The 19276-nt window shown below is 40.2% G+C and overlaps 1 protein-coding gene across 5 annotated transcripts in view; it reads left to right on the forward strand.

The window, feature by feature from the left end:
* The window catches only part of CCDC146 (coiled-coil domain containing 146), a 194783-nt gene that overhangs the window by 166321 nt on the left and 9186 nt on the right, over nt 1-19276 (forward strand). For 4 of the 5 annotated variants that reach the window (XR_010747551.1, XM_066354445.1, XM_066354447.1 and 1 more), the window contains 7 exons: nt 567-662; nt 1648-1818; nt 4498-4586; nt 4678-4842; nt 6507-6731; nt 9499-9727; nt 13603-13731. Coding sequence is in view for 4 of the 5 variants with exons in the window: in XM_066354445.1 (XP_066210542.1) it covers nt 567-662; nt 1648-1818; nt 4498-4586; nt 4678-4842; nt 6507-6731; nt 9499-9727; nt 13603-13731 (1104 nt within the window). In the remaining variant the exon portion in view is untranslated. The remainder of the gene's footprint in view (nt 1-566; nt 663-1647; nt 1819-4497; nt 4587-4677; nt 4843-6506; nt 6732-9498; nt 9728-13602; nt 13732-19276) is intronic. The other variant, XM_066354449.1, reaches the window with a different exon arrangement.

The following is a 19276-nucleotide window of genomic DNA, read 5'->3' on the forward strand; positions in this document are numbered from 1 at the left end:
TCTCATCTCTCTCCCTTCCTGTCTAAGACAAAAATAAATAAATAAAATAAATAGGTCCTTTTTTTTCTGTAATTTCTAGGATTTAATTAATGAATTAACACTTTATAAGCATAATAATATCATTTGAATATACAATGTTATGATCATGGGACTAAGTCAACCACTTGGGTTTGTGCCTACCCCATCGAGGCAGGTTGCCTGAGTGTCTTTTTCCTCCTTTTCCTCATCTGTACAATTGGAAATAATAATGTTTGCTACTTCATGGAGTTATTGTGAGGATTCGATGAGATCATATACATAAACACTTATAACTTTATAATGCTTTATAAATGTTAGCAGTGATTATTAGTAAGTTTATTCATTTCCAAATAAATAAAAAATGGCATATTTGCAGCTAGTGAATGACAGACTTTTGGCAGATATTTATATTGTAGTTTTCCGTGACTTTATAAAGAATAAGAATCATAATTTGCCCACCATTTTCAAAAGGTCCATGATGGTGTTCACTACATGACTTTGAAGATTTCTCTCGTATGTAAATGCCTGTTTTAAATTTTGACTTCCAGATTGATGCTGTCCCTAAAGATGATTCTGCATTATCTGAGAGGAGGAGGGAGCTCCAGAAGGAAGTTGAAATGGCTAAAAGAAATTTGACCCAACAGGTTAATAACACCTCTCATTTAAGTTTCCATCTAAGAATAATTAATATGAGGATGTTGGGTTTTTACAGTCAGTGCTCCATGAAACCTCGTCAACAGCAGAGGCAACAGAGGGTATGACCCTACTTCACATGGGTCTGTTTCCTCAGCTCAGCATTTACTCCATTGTGCATTACATTTTGGGGGAAACAAATGCTTGAACCAGCAAAAATTATACAAATTCATGAGATTTTTTAAATAAAAGGGCTATTGATTATACTTTTTAAAATAAATAAGCTTGACCAGGCAGTGGCGCAGTGGGTAGAATGCTGAACTGGGACGCAGAGGACCCAGGTTTGAAACCCCGAGGTTGCTGGCTTTAGCGCAGGCTCATCCAGCTTGATCAGGGGTGAGGGGTCACCAGCTTAAGCGCAGGGTCGCTGACTTGAGCCCAAAGTTGCTGGCTTGAGCAAGGGGTCACTCACTTTGCTGTAGCCCCCGCCCCACTGCAGTCGAGGCATGTACGGGAAAGCAATCAATGAACAACTAAGATGCTGCAATGAAGAATTGATGCTTCTCATCTCTCTACCTTCCTGCCTGCCTGTCTGTCCCTACCTGTCCCTCTCTCTGTCTCTCTGCCTCTCTCTAAATAAATAAATAAATAAATAAACAATATATATTTTATTTCACCAATGTCTAATTTAAAATTTTTAAACTTTATGTATTCAAGCCACTGTCAAAGTGTTTTAAAACATATTTGTAATGTCTTTTTCTTAAGAGTACTTGAAAATATAATCTGAATAAGAAAAAGTTCTGTCATGTTAAACACATCATATTTGTATACTTTTATAAGATAAAAAAATACTTGGAGCTAAGGCAGTAAAGTTACTTTGTTTTATGTTTTAATAAAAGAAATTTTGCATAGGAAGTAGAAAAATAGTCTAAGATAATGACCCTAGTGTGTTTTTTTTCTAAGAAATAAACCATAATATGTTGTGTTTTTCAAAAGAAAATCCTATCAGAAGCTGAGTCCAAATTAGTAGAGCAGCAATTTGCAGAAGAAAACAGGCTTTTAAAGGACCAAGAAAACATTCGAGAGCTGGTATGCAGCCTTGTCCGAATGACTCATATAAGAATTGATGAGAAGGAGCAAAAATGTAAGGATTTCCTGAAAGCTCAGGTAACTGCATTTTTGTAACTGTCCATAAATTACTGCAAGAGTTTAAAGTAGCCTCATTTTAACACCAATGTTCATTAGAAAGCTGTAATTGTTAAGTTTTCTTTAAATTCCAGTGATGAGGCCCTGGCCAGTTGGCTCAGTGTTAGAGCGTTGGCCCAGTGTAGATGCTCCAGGTTCAATTCCCAGTCAGGGCACACAGGAGAAGCATCCATCTACTTCTCCACCCCTCTCACTTCACTCTCCCTTCTCTCTCTCTCTTTCTCTTTCTCTCTCTCTCTCTCTCTCTCTTTGTCTCTCTTGCAGCCATGGTCCGAGGTCTAAATAGTTCAAGCAAGATGTTCCTGGGTGTTGAGGATGGCTCCATGGCCTCGCCTCAGGCACTAAAATAGCTCGGTTGCTGAGCAACAGAGCAGTGGCCCCAGATGGGCAGAACATTGCTCCTGTAGGGGGCTTGCCGGGTAGATCCTGGTCGGGACACATGCGAGAGTCTGTCACTCTGCTCCCCCCACCCCACCTCTTGCTTAATAATAATAATAATAATAATAATAAATTCCAGTGATGATACAATTTCCCAAAGCAAGACTAATCATGCCTGATTTCATTAGCAGTAGTCAACAACCTAGAGCAAGAAGGACCTAGATCACAATGATTAGAGCATTTGAACAGATGACCACCAGTAAGAATATGGTGGTAGACATGACCAAAAGCTGCACAAGCCACAAACATCTCACACCTGGTTGTGATTTGCCTAGGAACAAGAGCAGTAGCAGCACTGGGCCACTCTCCCTCCCAGGTTCATCAAGCCATCATCACTTAAACTTAAGGCTAGGACACCCTTAGTTACCGCCTCACCCGGTGACTTTACTGGGCTCCCAACAAAGTACCAGAGCTGATCCAGTGCAGCATCCCCAAACCAAAACAATAAAACCAATAGCAAAAACAACCCTCTCCCATGCTAGCTGAAACTCTATTAGAGCCACTTATTTCACTTAAGAATTATGTCCTTAAGAGGTTCCCAGTTAAAATGAATATGACATGACATACTACTAAACTAGAAACCTGAATTTACCATGTGGCCCAGATGTTGGCCGTTTCTAAGTGCAACCTTTGTTCTAATTCTGAGCAAGTATTTACACAGAGTAGCCTTTCTTATTGTACCCCAGGAAGGACTGACATCAAAGCATTAGTGAGCAATGAGGTTAAACACAGATTTCGCAGAGAAGACTGAGAGAAGATCTACACCACACAAGTCACAGCAAACTCTTCAAATTTCCCATTCTCTGTTAATTTATTCCACCTCAGAGTACTTGAGAAACTAAAAGATGTCGAGTAGGGTTGACCTACTGGAATTCACAAGGTAGCTGGGTGTCGAAGAATAAAGAAAGGCAAGGCAGTGGCGGGAGGGAGGGAGGAAGAGGCAGCTTGAGAGAACAGGTGGCTGAGGGCGGGCAGCTGGGGGGCAGGAGCAAAGCAGGAAAGGAGGGAACAGAGGGATACTGTTACAAGGAGCAGGGATGCTTTATGAATTAGACAATTTTTAAATTAATCTCAAAAACTGATACATGTCATCTATGTATCAAAACAAACCTCATTATTAAATGAGCTCATTCTTTTTAAAAGCATACAATTCTTTCTTTTGACATAGGGAAGTCAAGAAAGGAAAGATTGTTTTCCTTAAGTGTTATTAACATTGGGAATAAGTCTGTTAAACATTAGCTGTAATAGACTGTAGTTTTTGTAAGACAACAGTCAATCTTATTATTTTATTTCACATGTTATCTACATCCCTAAAAAAAAGACAGAAGGTAAAGGGAAAAGCAGTGTTGCTATCATCCCCAGCTGGAAATGATAATACTAAATTTATAGCTATTTTATTCTTCACACATAGAGTTACTTAAATAATATTGTTTCTTCATGACTCCTCACTGAGAACAACATAAAATTGCCATGTCAGTCTTGGCACTGATGCTGAATTTCTGTTTAATTGCGCATGCCAATAGGCTTTGCTCCCTGAGCCTCGACAGGAGGCAGACAGAGGCCTTCCTCTGCTTTCCATCAGCAGACGCTTCATCTTTGAATGCTTCTTACCCTCGATGAAGGCCGCAGTATCTTCACATTCAAAGAACATAGCTACTATATTTAGGTTTGGTATAGTTTAGGATTTTAGAAATATAAGTGCTATCTTAAAATATTCATGGGTAATCTGTAACATCTTCTGGCTGATCTCAGTATGGTGCTTTATTGTGTGAGAAACACACTCAATGTACAAAAAAATGGAAAAGTGCTTTAAAATCGTGGCTTGTGTCTCACAAAACACCACAGAGGAGTCGTAAATAACATGTATCAACAACTTACTACAAACCCTCTTCCCTCATACATATTGCACAGACTTTCACTCACCCAGCCCACCCCTAGGCTCCCTCTAAAGTTCCCCGCACTTCTCAAACCCTGCCATACAGGCTCTTCCCTTTTCCTCCTCTCTCTTTCTTTCATTCCCTTAATTAGCCCTCTGTCCTAGCTAGCATGGTTCGGTTCAGCTGGATAGGCAATTTTCAGATCTCCCTGGATCTGTACTAAAGATCTTTCTTAATGAGATACAGTGAGGCTGGGAATATTCATGTATTGGTGGTTGTGGGCTTTTTTATTATTATTATTTCACACATAATTGTTATATTTCAGCAAAGATTTGCAAACATTGTGAAGGAGATCAAAGCAAAGAATCTGGAAATCAAGGTATACAAGAAGAAACAGCGTGAAATTCATCGGAGGTAAAAGAATTATGATTTATCTAGTTGGGGTTGGGAGGGAAGAAAACAGATCCTAATTTCACAAGTCTCAACAACACGTGTATTTTCACAGACTCAGAGAGTTTGCTAAACTGTATGACACTGTTCGAAATGAAAGAAACAAATTGGTTAATTTACTTCACAAAGCTCATCAGCAAGTAAATGAAATAAAAGAAAGGCATAAAATGTCATTAAATGAACTGGAAATTTTAAGAAATAGTGCAGTTACTCAAGAGAGGTAAGTGTTATAATAACTATTGTCCTTTCAAAGTCTTCTCTGATTTACTGGCCTCTGAAACACGTACTCTGGGGATGGAAAGGCAGAAAGCGTGGCTGTGACAAAGCTACAGAAGCCCTCCCTCTAGCTGGCTCCACAGCTACTCTAAGCACCTGCATGTGGTTCCTTACGCTTCTACTGTTTGGAAGGCATCTGTTTTTAAATGAATGAGAAACTATAATGTATAACTATGCTTGCTATGTTTATTTTCATTTATCCAATTAGAAAAAAGCACTAATTTAATGATTTGCAATTAAAGTTAGAAGGCAATCAAATGCTTACTAGCCAGCATTCACTGGTTGTAGATTTGAAGCCTCTAATGCATTGGTGAGGGGCATGTAGTGGTTAAAAGAAGGGGCTTTCTAGATTCAAACTCTGGCCCTGCTATTAGTAGCTGTATGACCTTGGGCAAAATACCCTTTTTCTCTGGCCTCATTTTCCTTACCCATAAAAATTGCCCTTGTTTTATAGGACTTTGTAACAAGGTAAACCATGTAAAAATACTCAGAAGTATCTGGCAAATAGTTTTTTTTTTTAATTTATTTAATTTATTGCCATGTGCCAAGAACTGTTTGACTCTCATTTATATTTAGTCCCTGATCAATGAGTCTATAGAACCTCCCATTTCCTTTTATAAAGATATTACAAAACGGGCCCTGTGTGGGTACTGGAGCAGTGGGGGTAGAAAGGAAGGGACATGTATGAAAAGGAAACTCTAATTTACTAACCAGGTTCTAATCTTACATGAAAGTAAAATATCATTTATAGAAGCCAAGAATTCATTCAGCATTTATTGTGATGCTTTGTTGAGTCAGGCACCACCTTAGGTCCAATGCACATTATCAGATATAACCATATCTGTCTGCCCTTAAGAGAGCACTGTCTTGCAGTAAATGAATTACTATAGTCTCCGGTTTTGATAAAGAGGACCAGGAGAGTCTTGAGGTACAAAAGAAAGATGTCCTAATCTGGATGGAGGGGCAATTTGAGACCTCGGGAAATTACAAAAATTCCTGAAGAGTATCATATCATGAATATCATCATTACTACTACTATCATTGTGTGTGTGTGTGTGTGTGTGTGTGTGTCAGAGACACAGAGAGGGACAGACAGACAGGAAGGGAGAGATGAGAAGCATCAATTTTTCTTTGTGGCTCTTTGTTGCAGCTCCTTAGTTGTTCAAGGATTCCTTTCTCATATGTGCATTGACAGGGGGCTACAGCAGAGCGAGTGACCTTGGGCTCAAGCCAGTGAACTTGGGCTTCAAGCCAATGACCTTTGGGCTCAAGCCAGCGACCATGGGCTCAAGCCAACAACCATGGGCTCATGTCTATGATCTCAAACTCAAGCCAACAACCCTGCACACAAGCTGGTGAACCCATGCTCAAGCCAGATGAGCCCATGCTCAAGCAGGCAACCTTGGGGTTTCAAACCTGGGTCCTCTACATCCCAGTCTGATGCTCTATCCACTGCTCCACTGCCTGGTCAGGCATACTACTATCATTATTTTAAGGGACATACTAAAGCAAGAGCTACTTTGATACTGTTTGTGTTTTGAAGTCTTCATTGTTTTTAAAGAAACTAAAAAAAATGATAATTGTATCCATTTCCCACTATTTTTAAAGAAAGCTACAAAATTCTATGCTGAAACATGCCAACAATGTTACCATCAGAGAAAGCATGCAAAATGATGTGTGCAAAATTGTAGCAAAACTTCAGGAAATGAAAGAGAAGAAGGAAGCACAGTTAAGTAACATTGACAGACTTGCCCATATGATCACTGTGATTGAAGAGGAGATGGTGAAGCTTCGCAAAAAATACAAACGAGCTGTTCAGGCTAGAAATGAAAGGTAAAAATCAGGAACCTACTATAAGAACAAAGCATCTAGAGATCCTCTTCAGAAATCTTTCCCCTTTTTCTATCTGGACTTTTCAGTAGGTAGTGAGGGACATTTGACATTCAGGTTTTATTTGTTTTGGAGGGAAGGTGTTAGCTCAGTGGTTCTCAAAGTGTGTGCCAGGGTGTACTGGTGCACCCTAGATTTCCAGGTGCGCCCTATGGTATTCCAGAGAAATATGTGCCTGTTGGGGACCAAAAAACAAACAAGGTTTTTGGAGTTTAGATATTTGGGGGACAGAGGTGTAGAGAATTGGCTATAAACTGACAATCTGCCCAAACCCCACCTCACTTGCCTGATTAGGTTGCAAAAGGCTGTTAAGCTGTGGTGCTGGGTTGTTTACAGTCACTAACCCCCATGTTCCCCAGAAAGACTGGAGGCAAGTTTCTTCTATACTTTGTTTGGTGTAAAGTTAAGATGATATGTATGGTGGGGGTTTTCTGCACTCATCACAATTTAGAGTAAAAAGAGAGGAATTCTTCAATGTATTGATGAGGAAATGAGAGTTTGCCTTTCAAATACATGTCCAAACATTGAAGAAATCGCTAGGACACATCGGGCTCATGTTTCTCATAAACACAAGAATGAAAAAACTTAACACATTCAAGCCGGGACCTGCCAAATTTACTAAATCTTACTAAGAATGTATCTATATATATGAAAAGATAACTTTTTTGTCATTTTTTTATTTTTAACCCCTCTTTTTTTCTAATTCTAAAACACATAACTCAAAAAATGTAACATAAAAATGTTTTTAATGTCAAAATAAATTTAATTTTGTCATATTTATTTCATTTAATTGCCATAAAAGCACACTTGGACTTCATATTTTTTCTTTAATATTTGACCTAATTATTATAACATATTTCTCAGAAATTTGTATATAGTGTGCCTACAATTATTTGTAGGATTTTAAATGCACCCCAACTTCAGAAAGTTTGAGAACACTGGGTTAGCTGTATGTTTTGCCTAAAAATAAGAAACTCCGTCCTGATAAGAGATAGGCAAGAGTAGAATTTGAGAAGTTGCTTACTTGAAAATCAAAGTCCTTTCCCAGATACCAATTAGGATGCCTCTGATACCGTCAAATCCTTCCAAACGGACATAGATAAGTCTTCGGACGGTGCGTCCATGTTTGTGACAGGTCTGCTCATCATGATGTTCATTCAGCCTTTCTCCCAGTTTTTCTCTGGGACCTTTAGGCGAGCAGTGCTTCTTCCAGGCTGCAATTACGCATGACTCAATTACTACTTTAGCAGTTTTCCCAAGTTTCTTGTACCCTGGGGAAATCTGGCACATGTGATTACAGAACCCTCTAGTAATTACACCTAGGACCAGACTGTTTCTCATCAACCCTTAGCTGTGTCCGGGTAAGTGCTGGCCCTTGAAAGTACGAAAAGGTGGTAAGGCACTGCTCCTGCTTTCTATTCTTGTGTGTGTGTGTGTGTGTGTGTGTGTGTGTGTGTGTGTGTGTGTTTCCAAAGTGAGAAGCAGCGGGGAGGCAGAGAGACAGACTCCCGCATGCACCTGACCAGGATCCACCCGGCATGCCCACCAGGGGGTGATGCTCTGTCCATCTGGGGTGTTGCTCCACTGCAATTAGAGCCATTCTAATTGAGGCGGAGGCCATGGAGCCATCCTCAGCCCCCAGGCCAACTTTGCTCCAGTGGAGCTTTGGCTGTGAAAGGGGAAGAGAGAGACAGAGAGAAAGGAGAGGGGGAAGGGTGGAGAAGCAGATGGGTGCTTCTCCTGTGTGCCCTGGCTGAAAATCAAACCCAGGACTTCCACATGCCGCTTGGGCGCTCTACCGCTGAGCCAGCTGGCCAGGGTCCTGCTTTCTATTCTTAAGAGATATGAGATCATGAGAGGAACCAATAAATGGCAAATGAGAGAAAATATAGTTAAGATTAACCAAGTACAACTCCATGAACACATGTTTTGAGAAGAGAGAAGTAATTAAAGATGAACTCTGGGATAATGGATATGCAAGGTGTGTGTGGGAAGAATTTCAGGGTAATGAAGAATACCATTTGTTCAGAGTGCTGGCAGGTGTTTTTGCTGGGGGAAGAGTCTTCTTATTTGGCTCCTGGCACAAACCAAGCAGTGTACTCCCAGGCCCTGGCAAACCACTGGGGCTGGAATTAGAAGTTTCTTACTTTGTTTCTTCCCTATATTCTCCTCCTAAGAAGGAGTCTTTCCCCTGGTGTTATTATAAATGACAGAATTTTGCCTCTTTATTAGGAAATATGCATCAGAAATAGTCAACTTTAAAAGAACCTAATGGGCTTGCAAGTTGACATAGAACAGAATTACTGCAGAAATGCATTCGTTGGCCCTCTGCCTGGGTACCTCTGGGCAGAGCTTGGTTGGCAAGCCTGGTCCAAGAAAAGGGTCTGCAGAAAATTAGACTATGGGAACCCTTTGGTCACGCATGGGGAATGACATTCTTTCCCACCCGAGGAAGTCTTGGGTATTTGCAGAGATGTGGTGCCAACCAACCACATGGTCAGTTCAGAGTCCGGACCCTAAACAACCACCCTTCCATCCCCCAAACTTCAAAGTGTGAATTTAACTAGAAAGCCACTGGTGAATATCCACTGTCATGCAGAATTACACGATGTTGATATGTATTTTGCACCCAAATCCAGAGAGAACCACAATAGCTAATAAAACTATGGCCTCAATTTCCCTTTCCATCTGCCTCTCAATTTGACTGCAGTGGCGTTCAGCTGATGGAGCGGGAAAAAGAAGTGTGCATTTTTAATGAAAAAATAAATATCCAAGAGAAGATGAAACTAAATGCAGAAATTGAAATCCATGTCCTGGACGAAAAAATCCGATTCCTGAAACTGAAGATTGCAGAGAAGCAAAGGCAGATTCACGTGACCCAGAAATTACTGCCAGCCAAGAAGTCGCTGGATGCTGACCTGGCAGTGCTGCAGATTCAGGTGGGAAAGCGTCCCTGCGACACTTCCTGGGACCATTGCTTTCTTCCCCTCTCCACGATTGGTTTGTAGATCATATATTTTCTTACATGTCAATCAAGCCATGCTGCTCCTGGAACTTGTAAGGACCCATGAGTTACAAGGCTCGTTTCAAAATGCGTGGACGCTGGTGCAGGAACTCTGCGCTCGGCCCAGGGCTGCTGCGTCCTTCCCACCAAGCGCGTTCTGCGCTGCTGGACACACAGCCTCCGAGTCAGCCCTCGCCTAACCTAAGTAATTTCACTACCGCCGGCATAATTATGTTTTCAATTCCTGCTGGAAAGGTCTAGCTTTCTTATTTTCAGTGCTCTTGCACCCTGGAGACAAGACTGTTGTTTGTCATTAATTGGCAATCAGGTGCCATCACACTTCTTGCTGACCCCTGTGGTTTCCCTGAAATATAACCCGGTTCCTGACCTGGCCTTTTCAAAGTGTACTAAAGCCAAAAACACTCAATATAAAACGTCAATAAAAGAAAAAAATACAGCTACTTTCTTCACATGTCATAATTGCATTTTTTCTTAATAAAAATATAAGAAAAAATTAAACTAAAAAAATTGTAGCTTAAACATTTTTCCATTAACTCAATGTAGGAATAAATTTTAACCTATAACAAATTTTCTAAAATGTCAGGTTTGCTTTCAGATTTTTGTCCTGATTATAAAATTAAGGCATGTTCAGTTAATAAAGTTTTGATAAAATACAAAGTTTTTAAAGAAGAAAATAAAAATGTATCCCTAATATTCTTCTAGTCTTTCTCTAGGTGTACAAGTAAATGGTTTTCATTAGCTCCTGTTGTAAACACGATTTTGGGTCCTGCCTTTTTAATTTTTTTTAATTAGAAAGATTCTTTTTTTTTTAATTTATTGTGTTTACATAGATTCTAGTGTCTCCCCGAATGCATCCCCCTCCCCCGTGTCCCCCTCAACATCCCCCTGTCCTCCTCCCAATAGCTCCCTCCCCCCTTCCCTTCAGGTTTAATTCAGTTCCTCAGTTCACATTGTTCATTGGATTCCTCAAATGAGGGAGGTCATATGCTATTTTTCTTTCTCTGCCTGGCTTATTTCACTCAACATAATAGTTTCCAGGTCCATCCATGTATTATGGGGCCATGAGAAAGAAGGGTCCTAGCATAATGTAATCATGTCACGGGGAGCCACAGCGGCTGCGCACCATGCCTGGTCACCTCTGCGCCACGTCACCACAGGCCCGAGGCTGCTCCTCCTTCAGCCCGCATCTCACAAGAGCATTCATGCGAGCCCTTTGTCTGTGAGCCAACTTTCTTGAAGATCTGGGGCAACCCTCTCTGTGAGAGGGTATGGTGCAGAAATGCAAAGAACTTCAAGTTAAATATCAGATAGCATGCTCTTTCTTCAAATCCATAGGGCCGCCCCTCGCCGGAAACCGTCGCGGCACGCATTGCCCCGTGTAGCACCCTAGCCTAGCTCCGTTTCACGACTGTCTGGCCACGTTTCATTCCCCATCTCCCCTCCACGCCTCACCACCCCAGATTGTCCCCCAGACACTTCAAACTTATCCCACTCCATTTTACAGAATAATTTGGCTCTCCTAAGCGCCTTCCCAGAACATAGTTTCAGGTCCATCTTTGCCCAAACTAACCTATCAAGATGCCCAGCTGAACAAAAGAATGAAGTCCACAACAGGAAAATTTCACTCTCTACTATGTAAGCATTTTATTTGTGTTACAAGTTAATACTTCTATTCAATGAATAAAATTAATTGTTATTAAAATATATATACTTGGCATTTCATTATATAAAATCAGTTATCCAGTTTGAAACATAAATTCAGTTTACCCAACAGGAAATATTATGCATTTGATGTTAGTATGTGCTGCCTGTGTGAGTGGTACTGTTCTGACTGCGTATGGAGTGAGACATGGGTTGTGCTGTATCAGTTACCTGTTCTATTAGAGTTAGTAGTTCTAAGATTAAGAACAAACGAATAGAAAGTTTCCCATTAGTCTTCACACTTCACGTAATTATTTAATTATCTACATGGCACTAATTACATGGGCCCTTTGGAAGACTTGGTATGAATTTTCGAGCCCCAGATGCACTATTTTTGTGCTGTACCTTACAGGCTGGATCCTGACCATGGCTTGTTATTTATTAAAGATGGTTGTGTTTTGTGTTTTTCTTTTTCAATCTTTGGATTTTTGCATCATTTTGGGAATTCTCTTAAGGTTTGCATTTTTTCAGTTCTTTGAAATAGTTTTTAATCATGAGCCATATTTTCCTGGTGCATGTAATAAGAAGTTCCTTTTTAGGGATCTTGGAAGTCACGTGAACTATTGTAGCATATAAGAACAGCATTTTATATAGAAAAAGTGAGTGATTTTTCCTCAAAGGCCCATGGGAAATAAGATCAATCGTACTACTACTGGATAAGCAAGCACCATATTTTTGCTTCCTATTTATTTCCTAATTAACAGAAGGAAGTATTGCATTGTTAATAACTAATACTACAAATACTTAATTATACATAGATGTATATTTTAACTCCATATTGTGGGCATGGCAGAAAGAGAAGGAAAAGAAAAATATTAAATTATTTATGTCACCATTTAAAATTATTTTTGTCAGGAGTGGGATGATCAATTTAAAAATGTTAAACTCTGCCTGTAGCACCCCTGACATGTTGTAAAGTTCTTTATATTATCTTCTTTTTAATTTTGTTTTTTTAATTTTAGTGAGAGGAGGGGAAGCAGAGAGACAGACTCCGCATGCGCCCAACCAGGATCCACCAGGCATGCCCACCAGGGGGCGATGCTCTGCCCATCAGGGGCCATTGCTCCATTGTTCAGCAATCAGAGCCATTTTTTAGCATCTGAGACAGAAGCCACAGAGCCATCCTCAGTGCCTGAGGCCAACTTGCTTGAACCAATCGGGAGGGGAAGAGAGACAGAGAGAGACAGAGAGGTGGAAGGGGGGGGAGGAGAAGCAGATGGTCGCTTCTCCTGTGTGCCCTGACCAGAAGTGAACTGAGGACATCTCTTCACTGGGCGACGCTCTACCACTGAGCCAACAGTCAGGGCTTATATTATCTATCTTGTTTAGTGGATCAACACCATGAGATGGGGCCTTATCTTCCACTTTGACAGTTGAGAAAACTATAGTGTAGAGAAGATAAATAAATGCTTGCCCTGCTGGTATGCAGGTTTTCAGTACAAAAGCTAAAATTAATATAAAACAAAAACTCAGCTGTCACTTCTACTTAGGAGTGGCCATATTGCTTCCTCCACCTCTAAAGCCTCATTAATTCAATAAATATAGTTAACATATGACATTATATTGGGTTTTTAGTAAAAAAAATATATAAACAGTTCAGTCTATTCCTCACGAACTGTACATCATGCTGAACTAGTAATTAAGAACTTCAACTTCATTCTTCTTTGAGAAGCCATTAAACCTATTGCCAGCAAAGGGTGTTACACTGGAGTGGATATTCTCTACTTGTGTGTTGTCTACTTTGGCCTCTGTAATGACCTGCAATAACGATGTCAAGTCCGTATAGTCTGACTCTGCAACCGCACAGCCTCCCATGAGTATAGCGTGAAATGGGAAGCAACAAAGGACTGGTTGTAAAGCCAGCTATTCTTTGATGACTCAGAGTCACTGCCTTCCTTGTGGGGTCAGTTACAGACATCATGCATATGGTGTCATGGTGAGCAAAGCACTGTTTAACCTCAAGTCCACACTGACTGGGTTTTAAGTATGGCCCTACTGAAAGACACTAAAGATGCTGGGCTAAGTGATTTTAAGATTTATGAGCAACAGCGTTGGTTTTAAAGTTAATGCATCTTTCTCGTTCAATAGTTTTCACAGTGTACAGACAGAATAAGAGACCTGGAGAAACAGTTTGTAAATCCTGAGGGTAAGAACAGAACCCGCTTCCTTCCAGGAAAAGATATGACTAAAGAAGAAATGACCAAAAAATTAGATTCGGTAAATATTCTTACTTAAAAAAATTTTTTTTTATTCATTGAATTTATTGGCATGACATTGGTTAATAAAATTATGTAGGTTTTGTGTGTATAATTCTATAACACATCATCTGTATCTTGTATTGTATTGTGTACTCACCACCCCAAGTCAAGCCTCCTTGCATCCCACCACCTAGCCCTCCTTTACCTCTCTCACCTCCCGCCACTCTCCTTTTCTTCTGTGAGTCACTCTATTCTTATCTGTGTCTATGAGCTGAGTTTTTGTGTATTTTTTTTTTTTTTCTGAAGCTGGAAACGGGGAGGCAGTCAGACAGACTCCCGCATGTGCCCAACCGGGATCCACCTGGCACGCCCACCAGGGGGCGATGCTCTGCCCATCTGGGGCATCACTCTGTTGCAACCAGAGCCATTCTAGTGCCTGAGGCAGAGGCCACGGAGCCATCCTCAGCGCCCGGGCCAACTTTGCTCCAATGGAGCCTCGGCTGCGGGAGGGGAAGAGAGAGACAGAGAGGAAGGAGAGGGGGAGGGGTGGAGAAGCAGATGGGCGCTTCTCCTGTGTGCCCTGGCCGGGAATCGAACCTGGGACTTCTGCATGCCAGGCCGACGTTCTACCACTGAGCCAACCGGCCAGGGTTTCTTCACCTTTTTCAACCAACCCTCAAACACACTTCTCTCTGCAGCTGTTAGTTTGTTCTCTGTATCTATGAGTCTGTTTCTATTTTGTTTATTGGAGTCCACATATAAGTGAAATCATATGGTACTTGTCTTTCTCCACTGGCTTATTTCATCTAGCACAGTGGTCCCCAACCTTTTTTGGGCCACGGACCCGTTTAATGTCAGAAAATATTTTCACGGACTGGCCTTTAGGGTGGGACAGATAAATGTATCACATGACCAAGACAAGCATCAAGAGTGAGTCTTAGACGGATGTAACAGAGGTGATCTGGTCATTTTTTAAAAATAAAACATCGTTCAGACTTAAATATAAATAAAATGGAAATAATGTAAGTAAGTTATTTATTCTTTCTCTGCGGACCGATACCAAATGGCCCACGGACCGGTACCAGTCCACGGCCCGGGGGTTGGGGATCACTGATCTAGCATAATACTCTCCAGGTCTATCCATGCAGTTGCAAAGAGTAAGATTTTTTCCTTTTTTATTTTTTTTTATTTTATTTTTTTTTTATGGCAGAGTAGTAGTCCATTGTGTAAATGTACCGCTGCTTTTTTATTCACTTATTTACTTGGGCTTCTTCCAAATCTTGGCTATTGTAAATAACACTGCAATGAACATAGGGGTGCATATATTCTTTCGAATTAGTGTTTTTGGTTTCTTCAGATAAATTCCCAGAAGTGGAATCACTCGGTCATAAGGCAGTTCCATTTTTATGTATTTGAGGTAACTACCATGCTGCTTTCCACAGTGGTGGCACCAGTCTGCATTTCTGCCAATAGTGCAGGAGGGTTCCCTTTTCTCCACGTCTTTACCAGCACTTGTTGTTTGTTGTTTTGAAGATAGCTGCTCTGACAGGTGTGAGGTGATTTCTCATTGTGGTTTTAATTTCCATTTCTCTGATGATTAGTGACATTGAGTATCTTTTCATATGTCTATTGGCCATCTATGTGCCCTCCTTGGAGAAGTGACTATTCAGGTCCTTTGCCCATTTTTTAATTCGATTATTTGGGTTTTATTGGTTTTGTTTTATAAATTCTTTATAAAGTTTGGATATTAACTCTATTAGATGTATCGCTGGCACACATGTTCTCCCATTCAGTGGGCTGTCTTTTCATTTGTTGATGATTTCCTTTGCTGTGTAAAAACTTTTTAGTTCGAGGTAGTCTGATTTATTTTTTCTTTTGTTTCCCTTGCCCGAGGAGATATATCAGAAAAAATATTACTACAAAAAATATCTGAACTATTACTGCTTATGTTTTCTTCTAGGGTTTTATGGTTTTGATTTTAACATTTAAGTCCTTAATCCATTTTGAGTTTATATTTACATATGGTATAGTTCTGTTCTCTTTTTTGACCCCTGTCCCCTATCCCAACACCATTTATAGAAGAAACTGTCTTTACCCCATTGTATCTTCTTTCCTCCTTTGTCAAATGTTAATTGACCATAAGGCATGGGTTTATTTCTTGGCTCTCTATTCTGTTCCACTGATCTGTCTGTAATGCCAGCACCATGCTGTTTTGACTACTATGGCCTTGTAATATATTATAGTTTGATATCAGGTAGTATGATTCCTCCAATTTTGTTCTTTCTTAAGAAAGCTGTGGCTATTTGGGGGCTTTTGTGGTTTCATATATATTTTGGAATATTTATTCTAGTTCTGTGCAATATGCCATAGATATCTTCATAGAAATTGCATCTGGTCGAGGACTTTTGTTTGTTGGGAGTTTTTTGATTACTGCTTCAATTTAATTAGTTGTAATCTGTCTATTCTGATTTTCTGATTCTTCCTGAATTTTCAGAAGATTTTATGTTTCTAAGAATTTATTCATTTTGTCCAGGTTGTCCAATTTGTTGGCATATAGTTGTTCATATTACAATACTTTGCATTTCTTTGGTGTCAGTTGTTACTTCTCTTTCATTTCTGACTTTATTTATTTGGGTTCTCTCTTTTTCTTTTCTTGTTGAATCTAGTCAAAGGTTTGTCAATCTTTTTTATCTTATCTTTTTAAAGAACAAGCTCTTGGTTTCATTGATCTACTGTATTTTTTTAGCCTCTATTTCATTTATTTCTGTTCTTATCTTTACTACTTCCTTCCTTCTACTCACTTTGGGCTTTGTTTGTTGTTCTTCTTCTAGTTCCTTTCAAATGTAAGGTTAGATTGTTTATTTGAGATTTTTCTTGTTTTTTTTAATTTTTATTTTACAGAGACAGAGTCAGAGAGAGGGATAGATAGGGACAGACAGACAGGAATGGAGAGAGATGAAAAGCATCAATCATTAGTTTTTCGTTGCGACACCTTAGTTGTTCATTGATTGCTTTCTCTTATGTGCCTTGACCGCGGGCCTTCAGCAGACCGAGTAACCCCTTGCTCGAGCCAGCGACCTTGGGTCCCAGCTGGCGATCTTTGCTCAAACCAGATAAGCCCGCGCTCAAGCTGGCGACCTCAGGGTCTCGAACCTGGGTCCTCCGCATCCCAGTTCAACACTCTATCCACTGCGCCACCGCCTGGTCAGGCAGAGATTTTTCTTGTTTCTTGAGGTAGGACTATAATATACTATGAATTTCCCTCTTAGAATCCCATGATTTGGGATTTGTTTGTTTTGTTCTCATTTTCATTTGTTTCAAAATATCTTTTGATTTCTTCCTTGATCTCATTATTAACCCATTCTTTGTTTAGTAACATGTTTTTAGCCCCCATGTCTTTGTTTTTCAGTGTTCTTCTTGTGCATGATTTATAGTTTCATGCTATTATGATCAAAGACTATGCTTGATATGGTTTCAATATTTTTAAATTATTGAGACTTCTTTTGTTTTCTAACATATAGTCAATCTTAAGTAATGTTTCATGTGAACTTGTAAAGAATATATATTCTGTTGCTGTGGGGTAAAATGCTCTGCAGATATGTATTAAATCCATCCAATCTAGTGTGTCATTTATTTAAGTCTACTGTTTTCTTGTTTATATTGTGTCTGGAAGACCTAACCATTGATGTCAATGGGTGTTAAAATGCCATACTATGATTGTATTACTGTTGATCTCTCCCTCATGTCTATCAAGATTTGCTTTATATATTCAGGTGCTCTTGTGTTTGGTGCATAAATGTTTACAAGGGTTAAAGCCTCTTGCTCCCTTGCTCCCTTTATTATTATGTAGTGTCCTTCTTTGTCTTATACCATTGCCTTTGTTTTAAAGTCTATTTTGTCAGATATAAATATTGCTACTCCACTTTTTTCCATTCCATTTATATGAAATATCTTTTTTTACCCCTTTACTTTTAGTTTGTGTATTCTTTGTTCCGAGGTGGGTCTCTCGTAGACAGCATATAGAGAGAGCTTGTTTTCTTATCCATTCAGCTACTACTCTGTGTCTTCTGATTTCAGCATTTAATCCATTTATATTTAAAGTGATTACTGATAGATACATATTTATTGCCATTTTATTCTTTTAATTATGTTCTTTTGGGGTTTTTTTCCTCTTCTTCTTAAAGAAAGCTTATTATTATTATTATTTAGAGAAGGGGAGATAGTGAGACAGACTCTATGTGGTAGGTGTCCTACGGGACCCAGTGGCACAGTCTCCTGGATCAGTTAAGCTGGGTGCTCTAGAAATGTCCCTGTGTGGGTTATGTGGTTCCTCCCATTTTAATTGCATTTTGATCGCTATTGGCCTGTTCATGCACGGGGTTGACCCTCGGGCTGCTGACGGGAAGGACCAACCTCGATCACATGTACAAGCTGCTGTGCAGGTGCTGACCACACGAAGTGCATCTGCCTCAGCAGGGTCTGTTGCTTCTTCTATAATCCTTGGTTATAAGATTCCTCATCAGCTAGTTTTCAGTTAATTATTCAGGTTGATTATTCTGTACCTTAGTTGTAATTCCAGTTTGGTCCTGGGAAGAGGTGAATGTAGCTTCCACCTACTCCATTGCCTTTATAGATTCCCAAATATTCTCTTTAAAAATAGCACCCATTTGCCCCTTGTTGATCTGTGTTACAGATATCCATTCATACTAGTGTTTCATGTTATGAGGACAGATTTATGCCTTATTATTTTCCCTTTTTTTAAGTGAGAGGAGGGGAGACAGAGAGACAGACTCCCACATGAGCCCCATCTGGGATCCACCTGCCACCCCATCTGGGGTCGATGCTCAAATCAACTGAGCTATCCTCAGCACCTGAGGCTGAAAGTCAGACCAACAGAGCCACTGGCTGTAGGAGGGGAAGAGGGAGAGAAAGGGGAGCAGGAGGTGAGGAAAAGCAGATGGTTGTTTCTCCTGTGTGCCCTGACCAGGAATCAAACCCAGGATATCCATGGAAGGCTGAAGTTCTATCCACTGAGCCACTGGCCAGGGCCTATGCCTCATTATTCTAACCACTAATATATTCCTTTCATTGTAATCTAGTAACAAACAAGCTTGACTTTAAACACTTGCCAAAATAAATAAAAATTGAGTGGTTTCATATGCCTACTTCTGCATCATAACCCAAAGTAGAAATTTTGGCATCTTGAAGGGATTAATTTGTCTTCCTGATGGGAGCATATCAGAGGAAGGGCAATAGAAGCTAGATGAAGGTGACATTTTCTACTACAGGGAGGAAGACTTCCCAGAGTTACCTGGAGGGGCTTGTAGCAGCAGAAGTCTTGACTTAGCCCAGCTCTAAAGACTTTCTTGGTCCTGGCCAGTAGGCTCAATGGCAGACCATTAGCCCAGCATTTGGATATCTTGGGTTCAATTTCCAGTCAGAGTACACAGGAGAAAAGACCATCTGCTTATCCACCCCTTCCTCTCCCTCTTTTCTCTTTCTCTCACTTCTCCTGCAGCCATGGCTCGGTTGGTGAGCGCATCGGCCTGGGCTCTGAGGATGGC

The sequence above is a fragment of the Saccopteryx leptura genome, chromosome 12 (genome assembly GCF_036850995.1).
Source record: "Saccopteryx leptura isolate mSacLep1 chromosome 12, mSacLep1_pri_phased_curated, whole genome shotgun sequence".
Lineage (NCBI taxonomy): Eukaryota > Metazoa > Chordata > Mammalia > Chiroptera > Emballonuridae > Saccopteryx > Saccopteryx leptura.